The sequence below is a fragment of the Bison bison genome, unplaced genomic scaffold (genome assembly GCF_000754665.1).
Source record: "Bison bison bison isolate TAMUID 2011002044 unplaced genomic scaffold, Bison_UMD1.0 scf7180017864388, whole genome shotgun sequence".
NCBI classification, from domain to species: domain Eukaryota; kingdom Metazoa; phylum Chordata; class Mammalia; order Artiodactyla; family Bovidae; genus Bison; species Bison bison.
In genome coordinates this window covers 2056586-2072592 of record NW_011494960.1, presented here as the reverse complement: position 1 = coordinate 2072592, position 16007 = coordinate 2056586, and the positions used below count along the sequence as shown (strand labels likewise).

General features: G+C 35.6%; 1 protein-coding gene across 5 annotated transcripts in view; it reads left to right on the top strand.

The window, feature by feature from the left end:
• Positions 1 to 16007, top strand: part of GAS2 (growth arrest-specific 2) — a 149224-nt gene that overhangs the window by 20400 nt on the left and 112817 nt on the right. For all 5 annotated transcript variants that reach the window (XR_826908.1, XM_010858403.1, XM_010858404.1 and 2 more), the window contains one exon: positions 656 to 777. Coding sequence is in view for 4 of the 5 variants with exons in the window: in XM_010858403.1 (XP_010856705.1) it covers positions 656 to 777 (122 nt within the window). In the remaining variant the exon portion in view is untranslated. The remainder of the gene's footprint in view (positions 1 to 655; positions 778 to 16007) is intronic.

Sequence of the window (16007 nt, the reverse complement as noted above, 5' to 3'; positions counted from 1 at the left end):
AGAAGACAGCACCTCAGATAGCTCTGAGAGACTGCTCTGAAGAGGCAGGGAGGAAAGGTCAGTACATATGTGATTTTGGTGAAAGGGAAATACATGCAATCAAGTACATATTTTTCCAGAAGGTTTCTGCTAGTCTCATGAAACTTTTTGCTAGTCATGAGAAACAGTGGCCACTGTGAAGGATTTCAGTGTTTTTCTAGATATGAGCGGTTTTCCCTGGTGGCTCAGAGGGTAAATAATCTGCCTGCAATGAGGGAGACATGGGTTTGTTCCTTGGGTTGGGAAGATCCCCTGGAGAAGGAAATGGCAACCCACTCCAGTATTCTTGCCTGAAGAATCCCATGGATGGAGGAGCCTGATAGGCTACGGTCCACGGAGTCACAAAGAGTTGGACACAACTGAGTGACTTCACTTTCCTTTCCTAGATATGAGGAGATAAAAGAATTGGGCTCATAAAGAGATCAAATTGAGACCAAAGGAAAACAAAATTCCAAAGAAGCCATTTTTTTTTTTCAGTGATCTCTTATCCCAGATATGTAACTCAGCAGTAAATGGAATTTTGGTGATTAAAACTGCATCAAATATGTTGGCATGACTGTCACATTTGGGTTGGGGAATGACTGTGCTTTTATAAGACTTCTTTTTGTTATTGCAGGGAAGGAAATTACGGCAGAGACTTTTATGGAGAAGTTGGATAATGGTGCCTTGCTCTGTCAACTTGCAGAAACTGTGCAGGAGAAATTCAGAGAGAGCATGGACACTACCAAGCCCACCAAGGTAAAAGATCCCAAGGCAAAATCACTCACTGTCAGATGGCGGACTGCATTTGCGATAGCTTACAAATTGAGTTTAATTGGAGGATTTTGTTGTGAATGGATGCATTAATTCCTCTATTAACAACAAAACATGGAGGGTGCTTTCTAATTAGGTACCATGTTATTTGCACTCTAATTACAGATGATCCTTTTGGTTAAGTTTAATTAAATAGAAGGTTATGGAAATTGGCATTAATAGGAAACAAATACTGTATAAAAACTGGTTGAATCTGATATATTGATTTAAAATATAGCAGAGAAATAATATGTCATCAGGCAATGAACAAAATCTAGCTAAGAAAGACATCCTGAATAGGTCTTTGTTTCCAAATAGAATTATTATGGCTGTATATTGGAACAAAATATCTGGAATATGTAATTTTTTTGCTCTTTTTAAGTAAGCAGTAGATTGAACTAAGTAACTATGGACAAGTTATTTTCTTTCTGACTGTTCAGATTTCTTTTTTGCACATTGTTTTAATACTTTCCCTAGCTATTATAAACACATAATAAAAGTGTGGTGTTAGATATTTTTGAAGGGAACAATGTAGATGAAACTTTTCTTAATTTTACATAGAGAAGGCAAAGGGGTAAGAAAAAATGAGGTTAAAATAATATTAAGACAGCTTAAAAGAAAAAGAAAAAAAACTTTCTGCAACTCTGGCAAAAGAAAAAGAAAAGCTGATTATGTAAAGTTTCTTTATGATTACTGAACTAAAAATCTAAACCAAAGATCAAGCTCCCTGAATTAATATATTTCTTTTTATAGCACTGTAGTTAGTTTGGGGATAAATTTTTCTTTAGTTTTTTATATCACTCTGTAAAGTATTACATAATATACAAAGCCCCTCCATTTTTTTTTTTTTTTCCATCTTAAAATCAGCTCTGTGAAAGTGTTAGTTCAGTGGCTCCCAAACCTTGCTGGGCCAAGGAATCACCTGAAGATCCTTAAAAACTATGGGGCCTGGCTCCTTTACCTGAACATCCCGATTTAATCCATATGGAGAGGGACCTGGGGGCTGGGGTATCTAAACAACTCTGCAGGTGATTCTGACGTGCAGCAAAGTTTGGGAACCACTGAGTTCATTTTTCTGCATTTAGATGCAGATTAGATGATTTGTGAAAGATCACCCTGCTAGTAAATGATGGAGCAAGAACTTGGCATAGTGGGCCTCTTTCCAAGACAAGTGCTCTTTCATTTTGGTTCTCTGTGCATAGCTTAGACATGAAGAAATTGCTTATGAAAATACAAATTTAATGTTACAACTGTTAGGACACCTATTTTTCTCTGTGGCTTCCATGATAACGTAATTGGTCTCTACTTCTGTTCACTAATGAGAAAACATGATGCCTAGAAGGACAATGTGTATAGAAAATTTACTCTCAAATAACAGAGGAAAAAAAAGTATTGTGCCTAGACTTGTTTGAAAGCATAACCTTCGTGTTGGCTAGATCCTGCAACCTCTATTTGTATTATGTATTGTTGAGAAAAGAAAGCTCATTGTCTCCTTATTAAGATCGTGAACTCTTCCAATTAACAAAGTGTAAACAAGGTACAGTTTTCTGGTTTTATTTTGTAAACTTCTGCTTTTTAAAACAGAAACTAAGATCCCTTAATAGAATTATAAGACTGTCAAGGGTAGGATAGCCCCCAAAGCATTACTCTATTGCACAAAGGCTTTGATATTGAACAGATTTTGCTTGGGTTCTAGTTTTATTATTTATTGAGTGGGTGTGTCTGAGCCTTGGCTTCATTATCTGTAAAATAGGATTAAAAAGCATGTATCTGTGCCTCCCAGAGAGTATGACACAAAAAAACTTATGATAAACATTACCTCTCTTCCCCATTTGAGAGAGTTAAAAGATCCTGATGAGAATTTTAGATTTACTAGAGGAAATCAGAAGAAAAAGTATTTTGTGAAAGTTTAGAGTTAGCATGTAGCTGTTATATCCAAATATAAGTATATTTGCCCCAAATCTCCATAAAAATATATAATATTAAGGATAGCTAGAGGTTGAGTTTGTTAGCTATTTCCTTTGAAACATTTATTTCAAATTATATTATTTTTATAATAAGACTATAAAACATAAAAAGAAACAAAGGAAAATTTTCTTTCAAAGTGAGTAAAACTGCAACAAGATTTTATTAAACAACTTTCTTGACCCTAAGTCATTTAAGTGAATAAAAGTGTATTAAATACAAGTGAATCAAGTGTATTTTGATTATGATAAACATATTTTAGCATAAAAGCTCAATCGTCATAATTAAACAAGTGTAGATTTTTAAAAACCCATTATGACCTAACTTTCAGTGCTTAGAAAGTCAAATTTATTCTGAGTTAGAAGTTAACACAATTGCTTTTGCCTGAATTGCCTTCTGTGCCCTTGGCAAAATTCATATATTTCACAACTTACTTCCAAAGCAGCTTAAATCAAAATAGCATGTGCTTTATTTTATGAAAAATGCAAAGACAGCTAGTTTTTCTTTTTTTGACTTTTACGAGAAATTTTCCAAAAGATGAAAAGCCAAATGGCTAATATCTTCATAGCTATTGTTCATAAATATAATTTTGTCACAATTCATGGTTTTTCGATCCATCTTTGTCTATAAACAGAAATAGTTGTTATTTGAGATTCTACAGCATTTTGTTATTATTAAATCTAAATTTAAACTAGCATAGACTTACTAAAACCCAGGTAGTTGAGTTTAAATGGACTATTTCCCTTAGGAAAAAAGGGAGACTTTCAAATTGAAGGTTACAATATTAAGGTCACAATATTAAGTTTGCTTACATGTGTAAGTAATTATTTTCCACCTTGGCATTTTGAAATTTAAGAACAACTGTGGAAGAGATAATGAGCTGACCAATTACTTTGCTGAATTAGTGAAACTATTATGTTTAGGAAGATGTTAAAACAGAATTACTTAAAAAAATCAACAACAAATTTGATCCCATCTAAAGTCACGTTGTAGGAAGTCCTTTGTAATTTTTTTACAGCAGCTTAAATCTCATGTTCTTATTCTCATAGTAATATTTTTACTTTTCCTGATTGATGGTTAATTTGGGAATTTTACAGCTGTGTAAACACATTAGAGTGAGTAAGTTATGTCTGGTATGTGTGAAGCATGTCTGTGTTAAGAGTGATTTAAACACTATTAATATTTGCAAGTAAATTGAATAAATAGGTTAGACAGTTTATGTATTTAATATTTTAGTTATAAATGCATGACTCATAGCCTATTCTGACTTAATAAAATACCCTGAATGAAAATAAATTATATCCTATGATTCTTTCCAAGCATCAGTGGATCAATTTAAAAAATAGCCACTCTACGTTTTTAGCTGTGAGTAGTTAATCTTAGCCTTTGGGTTTTCTCATTTTGCATGGGAGCAATGCAGAGATTTCACAAAATTAGGCCATAGTTGGGTAGAAGCATTTGAGTCCAGTGGGCTGCAAGTGAATGTATAATTTGGTTTTGATTAGTTTAAATATACCATAATCTGATCAATTCATTATAAAAAATAAATTTTAATAATCCAAGAACTGAGGAACTTTAACAGCAAAAATCTGAACAGAATTAACTTTCCAATATCCTGCTGAGATTTGAAAACCAAAACAAGTGGTAAGTCCACGGTTAGGTTTTATGCCTTTTGACCCTTAATTGCCTGACTCAACTTGGCATCTCCAGTCAAAACAAAATAATCATTACATCTTACATGTAATCATTATATTACATATGAACTTTCATGTCCTGGTCTAAAGAGTTCAACTGCAGGAACACTTTGTTATTGTATGTTTACTGTTTTTCTTCTCAGTCATAACTTGCTGATTTGTGTACACGATTCTCTGAACCACTGGGGCATTGACATGGTGCAAAAATACTCAAAAGATTCAACCTCTCTTTTTCTCCTAACATTCCTTTCTGTTTGTCTCATTTATCTTAAGAGACTCTACCCCAGACATCAGAGTTCCCCTAGGTTCAGAGCTTCCTTTGACTTCAAAGAGCCCTGGGTGGTTAGATCAGGTTTGAAGTACATGAAGGGAAAAAGAAAAAAAAAAAAAAGAAGTTCTGTTACTTGGTAAATGCTGCATTATGCTCCAAGGAAGGAACTGAGCTTTCAGCGTCTAAATGTGGAATCCAGCCCTTGTTTACGGCAAAGGGGAAAGAACATCCTAGTCAGATAGAATACCCAGAGTACATTTGCCCATCGAGAATACCTGAGATCGCAGTACCTGAGGATGTTGTATTATCCAGGAATTAAATACAACATAAATATTAGAGTTTTTCCCCTCAAAAATCAATAGCACATTTTGTTCAGAGAATATCTTATCAAGATTGAATTCAGAGAAATTGAGAAATTTGTGTGTATGGCTGATATCTCGGACAGAACAGGAAAATTTGGTAGAAGTGATAAAAGGTTTTTGAAAAGAAAATCTCAGCTGTGATTATTGTACAGGAATCTGTATCTAGCTATGCAACTAAAATAACTGAATATTTCTTAAGAAATCCATGATTTTGAAATGCCAATATATTGCCAGTATTAAACCAACAGTAAATCATGACAAGAAGAAGGAAATATAGGTAGAATGATATAGAAATAAATGATTTTTGATGGGCTATCTTGCTGCCTGGGTTTAAGAAGAAAAAAACAGGAAAGTCAGTAATAAAGTCAAATTCCTCAGAGCTAAAGGAAATAAATATAAATATCGTCAAATTTTGAATAAAGTCAATTATTTCCTATTATAAAAGTTAAATTCTCTTGTCCTTATTTCTCTGAGTCCCTGAACACTGGACAAAATTTTCATTTCTAGCTTAGGGATAACGAAATGTCTTGCTTAACGTTTTTATCTTTGTGAGTTTTTTTCTGTTCTGTGCCTTCTTACAGGGCACGCATGCTTAGTCGCTCAGTCATGTCTGACTCTCTGTGACGCTATAGACTCCAGCCTGCCAGGCTTCTCTATTTATAGGGTTTTCCAGGCAAAAAGTGATACACATGAATGGGGCTTATGTGCTATAGCATAAATGTTGGTGTATAACATGAAATGATATGAAAACATTCCTGACTATTTTTTCACCCATTGTCAGCTAGGCATAGGAGACTTGATGTGGATTTATATATGCAGACTGAGGAAGAAAAGTAGTGTGAAAAGGTGGGTAGGATAGGAAGTGAATAATGTGCTAATGGAATTTACCTGGCTCTTCAGGCCTGATTGAACTAATCCCATAGGTGACACTTTTACTCCATGGTAGAGTATTGCTGAGTACAACTGAAAATAGGACCAAGTTGATTATCTGGCACTAAGTTTGTTATAAACCATTCAAGTTTCATTGGCGTTAGTATCCTAAAACTGAGATTCAACCTCCATCAGACAACCATAGCTAGCTAGGAACCCTTGAATGATGTCCTTTACAAACAAGGCAATTTCCCTACATTGTCTACTCTACTGGACTCAGAAACTTTTTTTTGCTGGCAAAACTCCCTTCCTGGATACTCATGGAATTTATCTTACACCTGATAGAATGAATATATTTTATGAAGTCATCTAGATTTCCTCCTATTTCTGCTCTTCAGGATCAAATCAGTAAAATATCATGAGAGTGGAAGAGTTGATATCTTGTGGGATGTTGAAATCCTCATGGTTCCTATAGGTTATGTCACAGAGCTGAAGCTGATGTGCAAGACAGTAAGTGCTCTGTTATTTTTGTCAAGTATATGTAAACTGCTTCTGGAGTTTTCTATTTGTCAGGATTAAGAAAATTACATTTTCCTTACCAATAGTTGCATGCCAAGTCCCAGAATATTTATTCTTACATTTCAGTGAAAAGACCACATCTGGAACAACTACATCTGGATAGTAGCATGAATTCTTGAATTTTTTTCAAAATTGTGATATCTTAATTGGTCCTTCTATCAAATATGAATTTATTCCCTGTCTCAGGGAATAAAAATTCTGAAAACTGCTAAGAATACCCATACCAAATACACATTCAGGAAAAAAAAATAAAATTAACCACTGATGTGTTCATAGGCACAATAGTCATAGTGTAACATGGACTTAGGTCAGGTACCTGTCTATCTCCTGATCCCCACAAGGCATATCCGTCTCCCTAAAGCATAGTAAACAGTTGAGGTCACTTTGATTATTAGAAGGAAGCTTTACAGTAAAGGCTTGAGATCGGCATTCCTTTCATTCACTGGGCTCTGGGTCATCAAATTGGCTCTTATCTGTTAGAGCACTGCACCATATTATGATATTTAGCATTTGACTTGTTTTGTTCTTTATTTATTCCTTTATTCTACTCTAAGATCCTTGAAAACATGGTTTGTGTTTCATTCATATATGGGTCGATTATAATAACTGGCATATAGGTGCTCAGTTGACATGTTTTGGATGAATAAATAAGTGAATGAATGAATCAATGGACTAATGCAGACATTTACTTATAGATCCAGATGTTATTATGAGATGATTTTTTAATCCTTAAGACTTCAATTCTTATCAAGTTGGGAATTCCTTCCTCTGCTGGTTTTGCTTGGCTCAAAAGTCTTTGACCTATTAATACAAAATCATATGGAACAAAATTGACTTTCTAAGGAATGGACAAAGCAGGATATTGGAGGATTTTAGGGTGGTGCAGTGGAAGAACAAGGACATTAAAAGCACTGACAAGAGATGGCCTGAGCAATAGACCATGGAGGTCTAGACTAGTTAGTAAGGAATGGTGGAGGAGGTTGGTTCTTTAGTCAATTGTAGGTGTTATTTTATATTCACATGTCACATTTATTATTTGAGTTCAGAGTGTTAGCTACAACTAAAAATAATGATACAAGGAACATATTAAAATATCCAAATGTTTTATTCACTTTGAGAATTTTATTTCAATGCCTGTTTATGATGTTTGCCATAGTTCCTGAAAAATAAAATAAAGATGAGATGAGTGATAACCAATAGTTTTATGAGTTTGTTCACCATTGAGTATTAAGAGGAAGAATAATTGTAGGGCCTTTCATGTGACAGGTTCTCAAGAGATAGTTTTGACCTGAAATGAAGTATTGTTATAGCAATTAAGGATTGTGTTTTTCAATCACAGAAGAAGCCATAAAGATGAAATTGCCATGTTTGTTTCTTATTTTTCTTTGCATCTTTTTCTCAATAACTGCCCCTCTAGTCCAATAAAACAGTTGGTGAGCGAAATGGCACTATAAGAACTATTGTTTCATCTCAGCCCTTAATTAGCTATCTACCAAAACACTGTTTAACAACCAAGGTAAAAGTAAAGTTTCTGTAAAACTGTAAGAGGGAATCAGAGAATTTCAGTGCTCAGGAATAATAAGCAATAAATATTGCTATTGGCTTTCCAAAATTGTGTTATTTTATTTACCAATAGATAACTCAAAAAGAAAGATAAAAATGGTCATAAAGGGTAGCAAGTTCACATATTATCAGCCTTTAATAATATAGAATATTATAAACTATAAATATTTCATAATAATTGAGTCCTACTTATGTATGTCATTTTAAAATTTGATAATTGGTGAGTTTATGTTAGGAACAGGAGATAATATTATTCATTTGGATATTTATGTATATATGTGTTGTTGGTGAGAAAGAGTATGGCATAAAGATAGACCCAAGGAATTTACTCTCAAGGAATATAGTCTACTCCAGGGATTTACTGTCTGTTAGGGAGAATATAAAGGGCTTCCCAGGGGGCACTAGTGATAAACAACCCGCCTGCAAATGCAGGAAACATAAAGAGACGGGTTTGATCCCTGGGTCTGGAAGATCCCCTGGAGGAGGGTATGGCAACCCACTCCTATATCCTTGCCCGGGAAATCCCATGGAAAGAGGAACCCGGCAGGCTGCAGTCCATGGTGCCGCACAGAGTCAGACGCTACTGAAGCGACCTAGCGTGCATGCAGGGAGAATATATGTATGTGGTAGTAGATTTTCAGATCAAGTAAAATATAATTTATTATTGTTATGTTTACCTTCTTTCTTACTTACCTATACCAGTAGGTGCTGACCTTTTTGTATGAGCAAAAACAAGTCATTTACCCCTAAGTTCTAATGTTCCTTTTACATTGGAGTTTACGTCTGATCAGCTTTTTGTGCTAAGAGATGTTAGAGAGGATGTTTTTAGCCCCATTGTAAAACTTGACAGAATTCCCACAATCCAAAATGAGGGGGAGAAGAAGAAAGGCCAGGTAAATTTGCCAAGTTTCAGAGGTTACAAGTTTATGTGGATCTGCTGATAAAGGCCTTTCCTTCAAATCTTTTTGGAAAACTGTTTCAAAAGTTCCAAGTGTAGGATACTATTTAGTAGTGTGAATGAGGGTTGCATTAAAGATATGTGAAGCATAAGACAAAAAATAAAGCATGTTGAACTGAAATTCCGGAAAACGTGAAAAAAAATTAAAACAAATCCTGGATTAGAAGGAAGCTCATACACACACACACACACAAGCATAGACATACACATTTTTTCATCTGCATCAGAGCACCAACAGAATGTTGCCCCCCTGAGCATAAAAGCAAACCTGATCAAATATTTCCATGATGATATCATCTATTCCACTTACATGCTCACATCCTGCATTTTAACCACATTCAGGCACATGGGCAAGACGAAATTGTAAAAAATAGTGTAATTGGGGAACTATTTTCATGATATTTGATAGCACTCATTGTGGTCACTGCTGTTTCAAAGCACTGTGGATATAGAATATTGTGTCAAGAAAAGTCACTCGCACCATATGGAAAGAAGAAAATTAATTAATTTAAAATGAGCTGTTACTAAATGCTTTGGAGAAATTCAGGTCATTTAACAAATCAATAATGATTATGCATGCCATTTATTAATGGAGAACATACCCAGATTTTATAATAAGAACATTTTTAAGTGGCTGAAAATCAGGGGAAAAGGGTTTCTTTTTAATTTAAACATGTCTGGAGATTGCTAGGTGATTTAAAATATAAGTACTCACCATATTGACGTGTGTGTGGTCCAAGAGAGGTGGGCCCGGTACATTACAGGCTAATGGCATAATGTTCTTTCGATGAGGTAACTGAGTTTACAGTATATAGGGCTTTTCAAATGTATCTTAAGCTTTTAGCGGCTGACTACATGAATGCCTTCTGTTGTTTCACTTAGTAGTTTGAAAATGCATTACATATCATGCATGAAGCTGTCCAGTATGTATTCAGTGTTTATATTACTTTGCTAGTCATGTCTAATTTCACACCAGCATAGGCTGCTTGTCCAATGAATAGCTTGCTAGCCCCACTGCTCCATATAAGAAATAAGTAGCAATTTGTGTATACATTTATATATGTATAATTACATACATATAAACTAAATTGTCAATTACAAAAGAGGAACAATACTGCATTTTGTCCCATGTTGTCATATTTGCTTTATTGTTTATAAAGACTGAAAAGTAAATGTCTGACCTTTTTCCCTCAGATTAAATGAATTCCCTGTGATAGGATAATGAAGCAAGCATTTGTTAAATTCTTACTCTGGGCCAAATAAGCTTTTTACATGGATTAAATCATCAGATAGTTTAAAACTTAAGTTACATCATTTCAACTCGTTGCTCAAAATTCTCCAACGGCACACTGACATACGTGGAGTAAAAGCTGAAATATTGCTAACAGTCTGTAAGGCACTATGCGTTCCGTTTCCCAGCTCCCCATCTGGTATGATTCCCTGTGACTTTCCCCTCACCCAACTTTGCTGCAGGCGTGCGAGCTTCCTTGCTGTTCTCTGAACCCAGCAAGCAGGTTCCACCCTCCACAGGGTCTTTGCACTTCCTTTTCTGTCTCCTTAGGGTTGTCCTCCTTCACACGTGTGTGTGACTCGCCCCTCACTCCCTTCACATCTCTGTTCAGATGTCATCTCTTGGCTGACACCTAACCACTCTATATAAAGTACCTTAAGGTTGAGCTTCTAGATTTTTCAACAAATAGTTATTGAATGGTAACTGTGTTCAAGATGTTCATAACTAAAAAGGAAAACAGTAAAGCATTACTGTCACCTCTCAACGGATTACAGTCTAGTTATGAAAATAAAATATGAATGTATAAAAATGCAGATATCAATGGTAAGTACTCAATAAATCGCATGTGTCAATGGTTTTCAAACTTTGTTTCACCATAACATATATTGCATTGGTGAAACTTTATCAGTTGCTCAATAAACATCTATTGAACAACTAAAATATGCAGGACAAGGTAACTTGTGGAGTGGCAGGGAAGGGAGAATAACTTTAAGCTAATAATTAAGCCAGCAGTAAATTGTAGCTTTGTTACATCTAAGTATGGGAAAGTCCAAGTTATATGAGCAAGTAAGAAGACCTAACCTAGTCTTGTAGAAATATTTTTCTATTATTCTGTAACAGGAATGGGCATTAGGCAGAGAGGGAATAGTGAATGTTTCAAGTAAAGAAAATAGCACGTATGAAAGCCCTTGAATATCAAAGAATAACTTTGAGGAACTAAAGGTAAATGAATGTATGGATACTATAACTTAATAGTAGAGCATCAAGAGATGAGACCAGAGCTAAGTTTTGTTGGATGTTGTCTTCTATTTTAAGAACAAAACTATACCATTTCACTGTTTTAAGCAGGAACATGATCACGTGTTTAAAAAGATAACATTAGCAGTGTGAAGAATGGATTAGAAGAGGTGAAAATGGGACTGAGGACCCACTTAGAAAGCTATTGACCGTTTAGCCTAGGATGGTAGCAGAAATACTGGAAAGAAGTAGATGGTTTTGAGCTATACTCTTGGTGGGCTTGGTAGGATTTGGTGATGAATTAGATAGACTAGTTAAGGGAGACTGGTTCAGGATTTCATAAAGAAAGAAATGGATGACAGTGTTTTATTTTACAATTGAAAAGGCTGGGGAAGAGTTGAGTTGAGGGAAGAACATGGGTTTCTACATACTGTGCAATATGCCCCCATTGGTACCCAGGAAGTGCTGTGGACTCTCTGCCATACAAATCCTTTAATTTCTGCTCAAGAAAAATATAAGCAAATGAGTAAGAGGGGGACTCTAGTATTAACCTTGAATATGCCTTAATTGCCATAGTCCTTAAAAGATATTCAGTTATAAACCATTAGATCAGTAGTTTTTTTTTTTTTTTAATCACAAACATCTGTAGACTTAACTCTTAAATTGAAACACATCATTGTACACCAACATCTACTGATACAGATAGGAGATTCTATAGGAGTTCAGGTAACAAGTCAATTTGTCAGCGTGCTCAGGAAGTTTCTGTGGAAGCAGTGAAATTTGAATCTCCCAGACCTGATGTTAATAGATGGACAGAGAGAAAAGGCAAATACAAAGTAACTTTGTGGTTAATGAACCAAATATTGAAGTTGGAAAGATATAAGCATATTCTAGGAGTAGTGAACACTTGATTGATGTGAAGAGTTCATGAAGAGAATTTGGCACATGGACTGATTAAGCTGATGAACCTCAAAGCTACAAGGCTTAAGCATTTGAATCATTTGCAGACAGTGAGCTGGAGACTGAAAGCATTACATTTAGAAAAGTTGATATGATGATGATGTTCAGATTTTGTTAGAAGGATTGCGGTTAAAGATAGGAAGAATATTTTGTGAAGTTTCTGCCTTTGTTCATACATAAAATATTAGAGTGTTTAGAGTAAGAATGTCAATACTATATTGCACAGAGCAAGATATTTGAATACATGTTTATTAGAAAACGGCAGTGAGCTGGATTGATTATTTATTGGCCACAGTAAGAAGGGATGAGGGATGAATCAAAGCAAAACTATGCTTTTTGAGGTTTGAAAAACTACGATGATGTGGGGACAAAACTAACAGAAGGAAGTTCTGTTTGGGAGAGAAATATAATAATTTGATAGTTATCTTGGATGGCAAGATATATAAGTGGAAATGAGGAATATTTTTGAGACCATGTCTATATGTTTTAGTGATCATTAAAACCCCCAACAGTTCACTGAAGCCACAGGCTGAATTTTATATCATTTTTTAAAAAGGTTCCCTTTGTTTCAGTTTTCTGACAAGCATATATTTATACCTTACTACATGTCAGGCATTTCAAGAACTTTTCATATAAACTCATACATCCATCATAGCAACCCTATGATGTAGACACTATTATTAATGCCATTTAACATAAAGTGAAGTTGGTTTGCATATTTGAAGTTACATAAGTAGTAAATAAAGATTCCAGATTCAAATCCAGGCAGCCTAGCTCCAAAGTTTGTGCTTGTAACCATTCCATTCTGTTGCCTTTTGCTGGGCAAATGCTTTGGCTATACTCAGACTGGTATTTATCCAACAAATTTTCCATAAGCACTATTTGAGAGATGCTGAGGATAAGATGGTGAACAAAACCATACACTGTTCCCTTCCTCCTGGACTAAACCGTCTGGGGGGAGACAGTTGCTTATCAGTTAATCTCATATGGGGACATGGCAGTAAGAGCACTTGAACATTGTGGATTTTAAGAAATTATAAAGCAGAATTGAGGGGTGGTGTTTTGGAGTAAGTGATCCATCATCGGGGATTGGGAGGTAATTGGACAGAGATGTAGAAAGGGCAGAGAACAGTTCTGTGTAAGGGCTGTGTGGTTGGAGGGAGAGTGGGGAGGATGGGAAGGTGGGAACAGAAGCTAGTGTGGCTGTGGAAGACTGAAGGACCATGAAAGCCACTCTGGAAGTGGAAGCCTAAGGAAGGCTATAGAAGCCACTGTGGAAGCTGCTTTTCCATAGTGTGGCTACGGACGAGTAAAGGACCGTGGTCCTAAGGTCAGTAGGTGGAAGCCAAGCTAATACAAACCATGGAAGCCGTATTATAAGCAGCTCTCTGTCTTTATAAGTGGGCTTCCTTGGTGGCTCAGACAGTAAAGAATCTGCCTGCAATGCAGGAGACCTGGGTTCAGTCCCTGGATTGGGAAGATCCCCTGGAGAAGGAAATGGCAACCCATTCCAGTATTCTTGCCTGGAGAATTCCATGGAGAGAGGAGCCTTGCGGCTGCAGTCCATAGGATTGCAAAAAGTCCAAAATGACTAAGCGACTAACACTTCTTCTCATGAATGTAAAATCTCAAACTTTTCCTATGTATTTGTGGGCTTATTTTATTAATTACAGATGTGGTGATATAACTGTTTTTCAACTCTCATCAGGGTATTTCGTGTAAATAGACTAAAAGTAGACATGTATTTGAAAAAAAAAACGTTAATTGGAGATAAACTATGGTCTAGGATTGGTATTAGGCATTTTCCAAAATATCTTGTTTAATTCTCATAAGAAATTACAAATGATGAACTTGAAGTTCCAAAGGTTAAATAAACAAGCATTCTTGATCACCATCTTATTGCTGATGATTTGCAGCCTTAAAACTTTCCTCTTTGAATTATTAAAAGTTTAAATCCCAGTGTTCCAAATTTACTGAGCATCTGTGGAGATACCATTATGGGCATTTACAATGCCCCAACTCTGCAGTCCCATAAATTATTTTTAAAAAGTCTGCTCAAAAAGTGTTTAGAAATCAGCACTAAAATAAAGAATTTCCTGGAATCCATCTATAAGGCAATCTTTGGACTTTTGAAAATGCTTTTCTTTATTGGATATCACATGGATGGGTACTAAAAAGCAGTTTTCACCAAAATATTAGAACCCTGTGAACTTCAAATCTGCTGCCAATAGTCATAAATTATCATACCTTAGAATGTACAAAATGTTGTTGGAAAGTTAAAATTTAAGATACATTTTGAAAAAGTTTTCCTGTCTATTTCCTTAAGGTAATTTCTTGATTGTAGAAAGGACACAGAAAACTGACATGCACTCTCAAAAACATTTTCTGAAGTATCATCAATTTGTTTGAGTTTTTATAAGTAATACTTAACAACTACTGTTAATTTTGTTGAGACTCTGAGAGACTATCACACCTGACAGTCTAACACTCCTCTCTAAGAAATCTTTCATATTCACAGAATGTTTCTCTTCCTTCCATTCAGACCTCACTCCTTCAGTCTGAATACTATAGCTGTGATTTAGATGTGTTCCAAGATGGAAGTGGCAAAAGAAAAGTGACTGTTTTTCACTTCTGTGCAAAAAAAAAGTGAAAGTGTTGGTCGCTCAACTGTGTCTGACTCTTTGTGACTCCATGGACTATAACCCACCGGGCTCCTCTGTCCATAGAATGCTCTAGATAAAAATACTGGAGTGGGGTATCCATTCCCTTCCCCGGGGGGTTCATCCTGACCCAGAGATAGAACCCAAGTCTCCTGCATTGCAGGCAGATCTGTTATGGTCTGAGCCATCAGGGAAGCCCAGACTTCTGTAGAATTGTCTAAAAAACCTTTTTTTATTCCTTCCTTCCACTTTGACAACAAAAGACCTAGTTAATTTTCCAAAGTGTGCATATAACTGATTTAGTACTGCTTAATTTTAAATGGTATTTATTTCTTTATTTTTAAATTATTCCCCACTATGAACATGGAGATTTTAAACTGGAAACCACATATATTTGCCTATAGATCTGATTGTTTAAATCTGGAGTATTTTCATATTAAACTATCCAGATTCCCAAATTATTCTGAAAAAATTGGAAGATCTAACAAGAAATTGTGACTGCATTTCTTTGTGGAAGCAAGGACTTAGAACTAAATAAATATGGTTGCTCCTCCTGGACATAGCATGAGCTCTTCAGTTTTCCACAGTCTCTACCACTTCTTATAGTCTCTTAGAGCTAGTCACTTCATTCTGTTATTTAATCTGCCTGACTTCTGGGTATTTGAGTTTATAACTTGCAGTTGAGAGTGAAAAAGTTGGCTTAAAGCTCAACATTCAGAAAACTAAGATCATGGCATCTGGTCCCATCATATCATGGGAAATAGGTGGGGAAACAGTGGAAACAGTGTCAGACTTTATTTTTGGGGGGCTCCAAAATCACTGCAGATGGTGATTGCAGCCATGAAATTAAGACACTTACGCCTTGGAAGGAAAGTTATGACCACCCTAGATAGCATATTGAAAAGCAGAGACATTACTTTGCCAACAAGGTCCATCTAGTCAAGGCTATGGTTTTTCCAGTGGTCATGTATGGATGTGAGAGTTGGACTGTGAAGAAAGCTGAGTGCCGAAGAATTGATGCTTTTGAACTGTGGTGTTGGAGAAGA